General features: G+C 35.9%; 1 protein-coding gene across 1 annotated transcript in view; it reads right to left on the bottom strand.

Moving 5' to 3' along the window:
* The window catches only part of ADAM10 (ADAM metallopeptidase domain 10), a 47,038-nt gene extending 35,354 nt beyond the window's left edge, over positions 1-11,684 (bottom strand). Inside the window, 2 exon segments of the mRNA XM_009643841.2 lie at positions 4,797-4,947; positions 11,666-11,684. Of these exon segments, the coding sequence (XP_009642136.2) occupies positions 4,797-4,947; positions 11,666-11,684 (170 nt within the window).
* Positions 11,685-14,016: the final 2,332 nt, after the last annotated feature.

Genomic DNA, 14,016 nt, shown 5'->3' with positions numbered 1-14,016 from the left:
GTCAAATTAAAACACAGAGAAGCATTTTTATTAGTGAAGCCTATTTTTTTAAACTATCTCACATTTTATAGACCAACCTAACAATATTCAACAAGCGAATACTTTAATATTCACAAGCATAACCATATGAAAGGCCTTTTTATTTGTATGGCTTACAAAGAATTGATGCTGCAAACATTTCCAGTAACAGTTCTCCTATTATAAGGCTCATGTATAGACCATATATTTCAACAAACATGTCTGAACCTAAAAACTTAGAGCGGGTTGTTTTTTGTTTGGTGGGGTTTTTTTTTTTTGTTTGTTTGTTTTTTTAAAAAAACCCAAAATTTTAGGTAAAATTCTAAGGAAAACTGCAGCTAAATTACAAAACATCCGAAAGTTGCATAGGCAGCTTTCCCAAGCAAGAGTCATCAACTAATCCAGGAGAAAGAGTGGAAGTGGGTGTGGATGGCTGATTAACAGGACAAATTAAGAAACTTAGAAAGCATAAGTTATTAGGAATGCATTAAGTAAAAAGTTGACTGACAGTACAGTTAAACACTACATACATGTAGTTCCTTTATTCTTCTGAATACATCAGGGTCTCAGGAATTCAGTTTTGTCGCTAGGTAAAAAGGTATAGTTCAGGGAACATCAGATGTCAGGCAAGTTTTTCAAGCTCTGTCCTCAAAATGAAATCACTATGAATGAAATATCCAGTATATTTCTGACATTCTACAGTTGATAGGAATTCAGTTTAAGACATTCTATTATTAATATATTGCACTGAAAAAGTGAAGAAAACTTTCCAAGTTCTCTGCATGGGAAGGGTTGCATTCAGTAGGTGAATAAGTGCAAGTACACATTTTATGACTAAGTCAAAACTGGATATAAAATACAATGTCGGTTTTAGTGATGTCCCAACTTCATTATCAAAACTACTGACATTATCTTGACATGCAAAAGAAAGTTATATCATATTAAATTCCTCTACTGTATCTCAAGCTTGTGCCAAAGGCATTGCCCTTCTATGAATCATTCCATATATTTTGGGGGAGTTTGGGGTTCAGGTTTTTTTTTTTTTGGGTGGAGCATCAGGGGTTGTGCAGTGGGTTCAAAAGCTACTTTATACCAGGAGCTTAGTTTGTTAATATTAACACTGTGCATTCATTATCTTTGTATGAACCTTCCCTGGACTCAAAGGGCACCTTAAGTTAACTCACACTAAAACACTCTATATAAACTGGCAGGTGAAGAGCTATGACACATAGCCAGGATTGTTTTAAAACTTCGTATTCCTTCCAGTTGGAAGCATTTTAGAAATGAGCACATTTTGCACCACTGGTGAAGCAATACTGTCACCTCATCTAAGCTACACAGTTTATGTTTCAAACAAATAATAGGTATCAGCAATCTTAACTGCCCTACTAAGCTGGTATTTCAGCATTGAATAGTGGCTAGTTTGGTTCAATTCATTACATCTGCCATAACAAGTTGTATTTTAGACTACTCAGCAACAAAAGTTCTGAAAAATTTCTGTTCTTAACAGTATACTGTGTGGTATTTAACATTCAGATGAAGGTTAAATAAGGCATGGTTTCTCAATGATGGCATGTTATACACCCATTTGTGTGAAAAAAGTAGCTTTGTGTTTAATTCCATTATTACAGTATCTATTTCATTATTAAACTCTTATTAGCCCATGTTTAAATGGTCACTTTAAATTGGTATAAATATTTAAATTTTGTTTTTATTTTTTGCTTTTTCAACAAAAGGACTCTATGAAATACAGTTCTTAAATCCAAACCATCTACTGAAAAGAATAGATGCTACTTACACAATCAGAAAATACTTGTACTGCCAGCCATTTTCTGGACAATGAAACTAAGTTTGGTGAAGGCTAATCTGGCACGTCAGCACTGCCACTGAAAAGGTTAGCCCTGCAACTTCCCTCTCACCATTTCTGCACCCTTTCTTACAGCAAGTTTGCTTATATAGTGAACTGAATGACGAATTAATCTGGCTGGAAAATAACCAGCCAAATCACTTTTCCATCCTGTCTGGCCACATCACCAACAGGTGCTTCCTCTGTCACAAATGGGAAGATTTAAGTTTATAAAGTTCAAACTGGTACCAGAGATACAGCATAAGAATTTTTGTGGTCCAGCTGGCTTCAGTTGCTGTTTCCAGCAGCTAATGGTAGTAAATATTAGGACAGCTTTTCCTTTGTTTCCTGGCTACAGAAGACAGACATCTCATCAGAAGCCAACTCAAACCAGAAGATTATTTCAGTACTCATAAGTAGCAGCTGTTTAGTATCTTTATTAAGTTAAGGAGATGCAAGTTGAACAGCTGTATGCCAATGAACCACTACACCTGGACAAAGTCTTAACTAACCATTTGGTGTAAGGCCATTCAAAAAAATCAGGTTTAAATTTTCAGAATCTCAAACCTAATGTTGACTGAATGCCTTTAAGTTTCATCACCTGTATTTAAATAAAACAGCACTTTAGAGTCCATGGGCTAAATCTAAATCGTTTAAGTATTTTGCAAAAGCTTTATTTCCTACCTTAGCACAAAGTAATTAGAATATTTGATTGAAGGTTTTAATGTTATCATTCTCCATGATGACATACATCACTTATAAATTGTTATTCACAATAAACTGGCTGCAACTACAAAAAAGCAATCTTATTTATACAGTTTTTCAAACTGTTACACACCCTCAAAACTACTAAATAGACTGTATGAAATAAACCACAATTCATTTGATCTTTCCCAATTCATATTTGAAGAAAAATGAATATATTTTGTAAGAACACACTCAGACCGATTAACAGGAATTTGTGGACTAAATTTACAGCCTGTCAACTACCCTCTCTTTGGCAGGAAGTGTTAAATGTGTCACAGGAAACTACCAAAATCCTAAATTATGGACTAGTTTGACCTTCTAGTAAGTTTCCATTCAGCCTCCTCAGTTAATGATGGATTTGTACCTCAGAGCATAGGGATTTAGAATCAATTCCACATACAAATACCAACACTTTTCTTCATGACTAATAGTAGCCGTTATCAACCTGTTTGGTCTAAGGTCTGGTGTGACCAAGGTCCATGAAGTAAGAGAAGAAATCTTTTTTTAGACCTCATCATTGTAGGTATGGTTATCATTTTTATACAATAAGGATTTTCAGGCCACCTTATTAACACACATAGAACACACAAGGCTAAGTAAGCTGAGTGCTCTATTTTACAGAAGAGTATTATGAGATCTTTACCAACAACAAGATGAACCTACTTCCAGAAAGAATGGTCTCATCCTCCCTCCATCACCCCTTCAAGTCATACTGATTTTTTTTTTTTGCCAAATAATTTTCAGCTCTATGAGTTCCCAAATCCTATTCCTTGCCTGGTTTTAAGACTACTAGTGCTAGAACAAAGATGACGCTGGGAATGCGGTCAGGCCTGTTCCTCTCTGTGGTAGTGCATGCTTTGGTAACAGCCTAAATTAATGATCAGCCTGCAGCTTAAGAGTGGCAGCATTAGACTGAAACTAAACTGCACTATCTTGCAACCTTGCTGGAGATGTAATTTAAAAGTGGGGAGGTTTACAATATTAGGAGCCTCTGCAGCCTCTCGTCTGCAGTCTTGTTTATTAGAACAATTCAATAGCGAAGACTAGAGATTGCCTGTGAAGCAGCAGCAGCAATATGACTCTTCTTTAAATAATAAAATTCCCTGGACTAAAAAAAAAAATCACAACAGAAAACGTGGTTTTAAGGACAGGACTTCCAATTCAGGATTTGGGTTGCAGTTCTACAGCAGTTACAAATACAAGCCTAATGCTAACCTTTTGGGAGCATGCACTGAAATTCAGTCATTACACCATACAACTGCAGTAGCAACACTTCATTCCCTGAAGAAATTACAAGCTGGCACAGAAGCAGAACGCTTACTCATAAAGAATATTCCAAACACAGATTCAGAAGACCTGGTTCTACCTTGGCTCTGTCAAACTTCCTATGTTTCTACATATGGCTAGCAATTATTTATCAAGTTCTAATTACTTAAATTACAACTGAAATAAATAGAAAAGCAACGGCATTACATATTTCATTATAAGACAGTGGTGCTGCATGGAAAGGAGTCAAAGAAACAGATACAGACAAATATTTTAACTTTCTTCCTATTTCTCCTCGGTTATACAAAAAGCACAAGGTTATTCTAAAGTGCAAAGATCTTCTTAAGTGAAACTTACAAATTATACTTCAGTTACACTGAATATTAAACTTTTGTACTGGATCTTACAATCCCATGTTAAATGCAAGGCAAAGCAAGTCTTGTAACAGCAGTTATGTTTTCCTCATGTCAAGTAATTGCTAAATTCCACGATAGCACAGAAAATAGATGACAACATTACACAGGAAACAGAACACCTTTTTTGGCCTATTTTTGCAATGATTTTTTACAAAAATTATGCCAAACTGTCTGAGGAGATTTAATTGAGAAAGTCAAACTTCAAATTGTATTATAAACTCAAAATCAACTACCATTCTGTTTCTAGTATGATTCTGTTGTTGAAGCTTCAAAGTGCATTAATAGTTACCACCAGGAGTTTGAATGAGTGATTACAAGCAACAATTTCACATTTATACTGGACATCAGAGCAAATACTTCATAGAAACTGTAAGCACTGCATTTTCATGCATTCTAGCTAGCATTATTTTGATGACTATATTTCACCATTTATATTTCACTATAATTAAAACACATATACGAATAAAATATTTAAAGCAAATACCTTTTAAAACATCACTAACCTTCCATGAGCATGAAAATCTAGGCGCAAGAACTGATCTTCATGTGATACCGCTCTTTTGGCACGCTGGTGTTTTTGGTGTAACAAATCCACATCATAAGACAATCCTTCATAATGTCTGATGTACTTATTTAGAGGATTTCCATACTGGCCTGAAAAGAGAAAAAAGCAAGGCTTAGCACGTCTGAGAAATTACTAAGGTTACAACCACACTACCAGGTATGGCAGATCTGTGGTGCAAACCAGTTGGTGATGAGGACTCAACTTTCACATTACATGCATTTTAGCTTTCTTTTTTCTCCCTTGTACACTTCGGATTCATTCTACTCTGGTCCCACAGACTGAATGCACACTTAGATGGACCTTTGAAGGCATCTTCCACTTCAATTTCAATCAAAATGAGTATAGCTCATTTACTCCAAAACTACTCCACAATGCAAACTACATTGTTGTACATACGAATGCTTCAGAGATGTTTCAGAAATGCACTCCTGATCCAAACACAAGTGCAACAGCTGAACATCTTTCTTCTGGTTCCCTAGAAGAACTGTACTTCCAGCTTTAACCTGCACTCATGACACCTAAGTATCTACTCAGAACCTTTATAGTCCACATGCCAAATATCCAGAAAAATTAAGAGCAAATCATGCCACCTAGCAACACAACATTCTGTAACACATGGAATGTTCTATCACATGGAAAAGTTGTATTAAAGATGTATCTCCAAAGACATCGGTTCAGTTCAGTCTATTTTGGACACTTCCTTATAAGGTAATATTTCTGACTTGCATTAAAAGTCCATGACAGAAAACAGGGAAAGATTTTGGTCCTCCTGTCCTGATGGAGAAAGGGACATGAAGAACTGACCAGAGGCACTAGCATTTGAGCGCTTCTCATAGATCTATAATATACATAGAGAGGACCGCCATATCTATTTACGCTAGACATTAGACATTTTACTCTAACACAGTATTTTTCAGTCCAAGGTTAGCATTAGTAGGTCAGTACCTGGATAGAAAACTCCTTATACTGCCCAGACACCTATCAGATATACTGCTGACATGTACTTTTGCCTATCAAACAGCCAACAGGCCAGTAATTGTAAGAACCAAAATGGTAAAGAAGTTAACATAGCATTATTTTTCTCCAGACAAGGAGCATTACAAACATTTGGTTAATTTTGGACACTACTTCTGAATAAGTACACAATTTCCAGCCAGGATTCACCTTCTTATTAGTTAATATATCCCAAGCAATCGCGGAAACGTACGCACAATAAATTGACAGCACAGCACATATTTAACAAGAAGTGTATTTTCACATTCTAACCACAACCAAGGTCTCCATCCCCTGCCCCTGCACATTCAACACTGAAACTCTTCGCAAGTCTTTCCACACTTATATCAAACACCAGCACTAGAACATTATGCATAAAAAATATTTAATCTACCTGCCAAAAGTAAACATAGATGTTGTGGAAGGAATTATTAAGAGGAAGTGATTCAGTAACTGTTATCAGAGACCAAAAAAGATAGTCAGAAGTTCCAACAGTAGAAAACAGTGTGGAGAAATAAAAAAAGAAAAAAAAACACTAAACACAGCTTGTGGAGCAAACCACTGTGTCTTTGCAATGGAGGTAGTGCACACAGTATGTTTTACATGCACAGTGAAAACCAGTTTTTAACCAGTTTCTATTTAAAATATCCAATCATAAGGAATAAATTTAGATATCTATAGCTAGAATCTACAGTCAAGAGTGAGACTATTTCAATAGTTCTGGCTTGAAAGCCAGATTATACATGGCCGAAATTATGCCATGTTTCTTGATGCACTACATTGTAAAGCCAGCAAAAAATTAAAGATATTAAGTGGTGTATAATGTTTCAAAACTCTGAGAAGTAATTGCATGTTTTGATAACGTAAATTTTATCAGCAGCTAGCATGCAAACATTCATCCTGTTTAAAATAGCCTTGCAATATTCTTCTACACACTTTGCCCAGCAAACTTACAATCAATTCTTCTCTTGTAACTCCATAGAAGCAACTGTTTCTGAAGAACAAATCAACTACTCATTACAGAAACTACTTTGTGTATCAAATCATTCAAAGGTAAGCACCATCTCCTACAGTTTTATTATGCGAAGTCAAATTTTCTTTTAAGCAACCTGTGACAGCAATATATTGCCAAATTTATTTGCTGAAGGAATGTTTCAGCACTGTCATGTTAAGTAAAAATTTCCATACAAGTTCTTCCTTACATGAGCCCTTTGATAAAGCATATTCCAAAACTCTAGAAGGTGTTTCAGTAAAAACCAAATAGCTCACTGAAACAAGTCAGCCCTAGCTTTTTAGTTCACTGAGAAGCAATGCGGTGGATAAACTGAGTGCAGTAAATGTATCATCATCATTTTTACTAGCCATAACACATCATCTTTCACAAAAAGGACACAGAAATTCAACTGTCAACCTTTGCATTTATGAAGAGATAGGCCCGATGTAAAACCTGAATTGCCTATTGAAAGCTGTGGTATACAAACACAATCTTATGTACACTAAGAAAATGAAATTAGACTATAGAACATACAAGTTGCTGGTTTTCCAGTTCCAGTTTCGACCTGCAATCTTCAAACATATCCTTACGAAGAGTGTAAGATTTGTTTCCATACCTTAGGAACTGCATTTCGTAGTAGTTACGACTACATTCTGAAGGTTGGGCAGCCACAATAAACAGTATAATGTTATGTAGCAGTTTCTGTTTCAAGGATGTATAAACCTTTCTTTTTTATTATTATTTTCTCTTCTGTTACTTTTTTCACCATATGTTGTTCTTACTTCACTGTGTGTATGCAAATGTTTGCCCCATTGTTCTAGACTCCTCACCTCGCTTCAAAGCCTTCCTTCCTCAACCTCCTCCTTTTAAGGAAGGGAACAAATTATTCAGTTTATGCTTGATTTTTCAGGAACCTGTCATCAGCTATCATTTCTTTTTCCCTGAAGAAATATCAAAGTGCAGCATTTGAGAGATCAAACAGAAAGTGAAATCTTCAATTTTCTCCAGAATTCTTAATTCTGTAAGAAAAAGCATGATATCTTAAATTCAGTTTAACCTCAGACCAACCTATATGTGAGAATTCTCAGAGATTTTATGCAGTATTTTTCTTGAGGTATCTATACTGACAAGCTCCGGGGAGGCCAAATGAAATACAAATGTATCCCAAAGCTTTGCCCCAGTAGTGTTACATTTCCATAAAGATGAAAATCTGGTTTTGTACTAAGAATACAATTTTGTAAGCAAAAATACAAATGTACCTTTCCCTGTATTTATCGTCAAGAGGTCTTTCTTCAATTAATACCACAAATTTCTCAATGCCTCTGTTTCTTTTCAAGGGATTAGAATGTCTGATCACCAATACGCTTAATGAGCAACGCAAAAGATGACTAAATAAATTAACACTTCCAAATACATCACTTGTATTTAGCAGCAATGTGCGTAAGATGATACTGCTGTATCTTTTTAAAATTCAAGTAATGATATACTGCAGATAAACCGCATTCAAATTTCTTCACAGTACTGTCAGCTTCTGCAAATGTTGACTCTTCGTCGTTGACTGCAAATACAGTCCAATAGCAAAACTTCATTCTAATTTCCTCTCACTTCCAGTCTCCAAATACAAGTCCATTCTCCTCCAGATTTCCAGAAGCCTCTCGGTTGTCTTAAACATTTATAAAATTTGTGATTTAAGCAGGTCACCATGAATTCTAATCCAAGTAAGACACAGGATGAATGCAAAGTTTCAGCAACCAGCATGAGGAATTTTGAGGATGAAAGATGTTGTTCCTGTCTGATGTTTCTCTAATCACTACCAACATAATCCCACAGAACGAAGCAGAAACACCTCCTATGGACCAAGAACTTCTATAAACCAAAAAAGATTAGCCTAAGTCCACTTGTTATATCAAACCAATGCACAATATACATTAGCCTGACATGCTTTCCAATTCCAGGTATATGACCCAAAAGTGTCAACACTAAAGAAAACAAGCTTCAAAATTAGCTGATATAAGCTAAACCTTTCATTTTAAGATGAACCTAAGTCTAGAATATATTAGTAACTAATTTTAGAAATTTTGTCAAAACCAAGTAGTTAGTACACTGGACAATGTGTAAACTTCTGTGCTCCATAATCCCAAGACTATTTAACAAGTTAAATTATCCTCAACTTTTCTGTGGTAGGAGGCTTCTGATAATACATTTCTTAAATTGTTATAGGCCATTTTTTTCCCCTCAGTATTACAAGGTAACCTTTGAACAGCTTCAGGCACATAGAAAAAAAGTTTTAAAGCATGACAACTTATTCAAGACCCAATAAGGCTTTGCACCTGATCCAGGTCTCATGACCACGTGGAAAGCTGAGAGACTGCACTTAACCAAGTCACAAAGAATAGTTTTTAAGTGCTAACTTCCGTGACAAGACAACAAAAGATTACTGACATTAAAAAGCCTTATAAATGTTCTCTCTGCAAAGCAAAAGTAAAGAGGGTTTTAAGCAAAACTACTTTTGCTTAACCAAAATGTATACACCTCCTGTGATCACACAGGGAAACAGTGCTCTTTTCCCTTTCTCCAAAGCGTAAAAAACTCCTTATGTTTTAAGTATTCTCGTAGTGATTACTTAACACAAACCCTCTTGCTGCTTTTTTGCTACACCAAAGCAGCTGCGTATCACCTAGAGTATATGCTATTTCATAGCTTTTCTAAAAAGGTACTTCAGACAGGGTTGAAATCAAGGCTTCAAAATGAAACGTTTACTTTCACTTCCAGAATCATGTATATTAACATTCCTACAGCATTTGACGTCTGCAACTGATATACAATGTCCTCTAATAAAACCAGCTACATATCAAAAGTGATTATCTTCTTCACAAAGACAGCTTAATAAGTAACTCAACCTTAATAACATAGTTTACAGGATCCTGGGGCAAAAGTTTATTAAACTGGAAAGAAGACTTCACCAGGTGCATGAGGCAGGTACAACTGCTAGCTCCAGTTTTTGTAATTATAAGATTCTGCATCAAAAAGGAAGAAGTTGAGAGTAGTGCACCCCAAGAAATTGTTACAATAGCATGCACACAGATCTCAACCTCTGTGACAAACTATTGTGGTTATTTTGTTGTCACTGAAAGACTAGTATTTTTGTAAATATAGACTGCAAGACAGATCTTTCCAAATAAGGATACGATCAGGAAGCCTGCAGTAAGGAACACAGAAGCATAAGCACATCTACATATAGTTTAAGGGAGCTGCTCTACAAATTACACGTACCACATTGCCATCAACCAAACATCAAAGATGGCATGATGCCTTTCCAGGCAACCTAGTGGAATAAGCCAATGTTATACTTTGTCTAAATGCTGAGCTAGTGGACAGGAACCCTTTAGGATACAGATATCCAAGAGTGACAATGGGATGGCTTTTGAACCTGAAGGACAGTCTCCTAAAAACTTGCTAAACTAGATGTGGCATTTCCTAAGACAAAAACCCTCCAGGAATGAAACTTTATTCTCATGGGCTTAGAACTAAATACAAGGAAGGACTTTAAACAGAATTAGGCAGAACATTTAGGCAAATGTCTCAAGGTGACAGTCCCTGTGAAAGCTTTTTGTGTATGAGGGTCTACAGCTCTTCAGCATCCCTACAGAATTGTAAAGAAAGTATCTACAGCTGTCGTTCTGAACAGACACAAATCCCACTGGACAGATAAGGAATGCGAAGCATATATTCTCACCTTCCAACTAAGCTTACGCAAAGGGTAAAATGTATCACCCGTGGGATTTTAGCTATAAGCCTCCTGGCACACCTTGAGCAGCTATATATAACAATTGTTTGGTAGTCTATGCTAAATTATTTGTTATTCAGTTCATTCATCATGTTTTTTTTCCCCAGAGAAGAGTGTGAAGACTTTCCCTGTCCCCCCTGGACAAGACCTTCCCAGTCTGTGGGAGTGAAACAGAATTAGGAAGTTTATATATATCGTGGTAAAAGATGACAACATTTAACTTCCCGTAAGAGGATAAATCAAGCATGCACTGTTCTAGAAGGTGAAGTTTATATTAAACCACTCAGATTAAGACTTGCATGACAAAGGCAAATAGGTCAAAGCCACTTAAAGTTTGTTAGTGGAAAAAACTAGCACAGAATACAACTTAATAGACTATCAGTAATTGTTCAGCAGACAGGCTAATTTACCAGACAGCTCTTTTTACTGCAAGCATCATCACTGATTTGCAGATTTGAAATGTCAGCATATGATAAATATCTTTAAAAGAATTATTATTATAATTTCAATTAAGATAATCAAAGCAAGCTGTACTTCTTTAAAATGTTTTCAATGTAGAGCTTATTTCTCTTTAAAAATATTCCCTGTACATGGGACAGTAAAGAGTGTACACAGCATTCAGATTTACCACTTCTGTGCTTAAGTATATTGAAAGCCAGTAATCCTACCATATACCTCCCAACTTGAATGTCACCAAGGAGTTTACTCAGGTTATAGTTTCATAACCACCAGCAGGTCTGCACAATAGACCAATGGAAGTTACATATCTGGCAGGAAATTATTAACTTCTTTTGCTTAAATTAGCAGGCTGAATTGGCTCCTCATGCAATCAAACACAAGAGGCAGTTAAGAAAGAGAGGTGGGAATGCATGGCCAGGGCAGGACCGACTGACAGCAGTAACCCATTACAGAGGCTCTGCCATACTGCATAATTGAACCATTAGATCCTTTTAAAAGCAAAAATAAACGGCCATCTTAGGCTTTTGGGTAATGGTATTTCAAAGTTACTATCTAAACACCTGATTTTATTTACCTTTAATTACCATGGGCATTTCCGAAACAATCATCTGACAGCTGCCTTTAGTACCATCTCATCCAGCCATACAAGTTTTGTAATGTTTTTTCTTTTAAACCCCAGATAAGGGCTGGAGGCTGAGTGCCATGTTAACGAAAGCTAGTATTCTTCTCAATTTAGAGCAAGGATGCAAACTAAATCACTCAGATGCTGACAGCTCATAAATGCCTTCCCACATCTCCCCCATGTGTTCAGAAAAAAAGATTTCCTTCCATGCTCACTGGGAAATAGCTAGTTCAATATCCAGCAGCAGAAGACACTAAGATACAACTTGGAAGTCCTAGCAACATAGAAGAGTGTGCTGCACCAGTGAAAACAAGCAATTTATCATAGATTTGCAATGACGCTCATCATCTGATCAGCCTAGCCAAAGCAAGATCGCTCTTGTTAAATCCAAGCTTTTTGGGGTCTCATTCATTCTCTTTTCCATACTTTCTATTCCCCCTTCTCTCTTCTTTTTTTAAATGACCCTCAGGGAAAAGGAAAGGTTTGATCAGTTATTTCCATTCCTCAAAGAACATCATTATGTATGGATGATTAAGTACTGTTTAATATACCCACATGCACCTTCATCCCATGCAACAAAACATGCTACTAAAAGCTGCAAATAATATTGCCCAAACTAAGTACCACTTTATACACATCAAAATTCTTAACAGCACCAGCCACTGAATAGATCCCTTAAGCCAAGCAATTCCAAGGATATTGGGGAAAATGCTGAGATTCACTTTTTTTTTCTTTAAAAGAAAATAACTCTTAAAATTCAAGGCACATAAATCTTACCTCAAATAAACCATCTAAGTCATGTTGTACCTTATTATTTTAAAGCGTTGATTTTGTGATTCATACTTAACTGTGAACTAAAGTTACAATTGGTTCTGTTAATCTACAACACACCTTTATCTAAAGTATCTAAAGACTATTACAATAGAGTATAAATACAGTAACACAGGCACAAAAAGCCTTGAATGATTCTGAAAGAAGAGTTCAAACTCAGACTCAACATACAGAAGAGCACTTTTTTAAAAGGTGCAGATTAATGGAATTTTCAGAATTATTATTTTTTCATGCCTAAATTACTTAAAACTGACAACTTCACAGGTAAGTATAACTTAGCTTCAAGATTTGTGTAAAATTAATGAGCACAAGATGCCCTGTACACAAATGAAACACAGGTAAATCGTTGGTTTTCTTTCAGTTGTTTCCAGTTTGCACTGCTCTCACAGTAACATCATTAAGACTCATGGAGGACTTGCCCCTTTTCACACAGATATTAATGCCTGCCTAGAAGAAAAACATACAAATGAAGAACTCTGTTTTTCAGTAAATAAAAACATTTACAGCACTTAAACTCTAGAAATGTGAACACAGTTAAAATAGAAGACTCTAATATTAAAAAGTAATTTTAATTCGTTATGCTAAATCTTTCATAATTATGTCGAGACTTTTACCAAAAAGTTTCATAGGATATTTTGGAGATGTGCATCAGCCATCATTTCTAGATTTCTATCCAGCATTATTAAGCTTTCTTTAAAGGTTTACCTGTACTGCTAAACACCGGAAGACACATGCTTGTTACCTGCTAGTGAGGTACTTCCTTGTGCTAGAAATGTTGAAGGTGCCCATTCTTCTCTCAAAGGAAAAAATTAACATGAATTTCTAAAATAAAATACACTTCATGAACTTGCTTCTATATATCCAGAGGACTGCACTTTACATGCTTACTGTGATTTTAACTTTAAGGCATATTTGCCTGCCTAGATTTAAACAGCGGAAACAACCCTCACAACTGGTTAATAAATCACTTTGAATTAATTCTGTGCCGACACATTTTAGTTCAGAAAAAAAAAAAAAAAAAAAAAAAAAGAGGCCTTGAAAAGCGTGACAATAAGTCTGAAATATCTTGATAATTTACAAGAATTTATGAGAGAAAAGTCACCGTGCAAATCAGCTTGCTTTTTATCTCACAGCTTAGCCACAAGTACAACCTACTGAAGTTTTTGCATACTTTAATGCCACTTTTTGAGAACACCCAAAAGACCACTATTTAGGACTAGCTTCTTTGTTAATAAAACTACGTACTGACGTACACAGATACAAAGCCCAGATAAATAAGAGAGGTGCCAAACGAAACAAGAGGAAGTCAAGTCTTTATCAACCGCTCCACCCATCCTTGGCTAGAAACACCCTCAGAAGTCCACCTTTTCCAGTGTCTATTCCTGTAAAAATCTGAAACTGCTTCCCTACTGTAACTTGACCAGTTAAACATTACCAGACACGGTCAAGAAACTACCCTAACCATTTCCTAA

This window comes from Egretta garzetta, unplaced genomic scaffold, assembly GCF_000687185.1.
Source record: "Egretta garzetta isolate BGI_Z169 unplaced genomic scaffold, ASM68718v1 scaffold287, whole genome shotgun sequence".
In the NCBI taxonomy this organism is placed as follows: domain Eukaryota; kingdom Metazoa; phylum Chordata; class Aves; order Pelecaniformes; family Ardeidae; genus Egretta; species Egretta garzetta.
The sequence above is the reverse complement of the archived record's forward strand: the minus strand, read 5'-3'. Positions and strand labels throughout refer to the sequence as shown.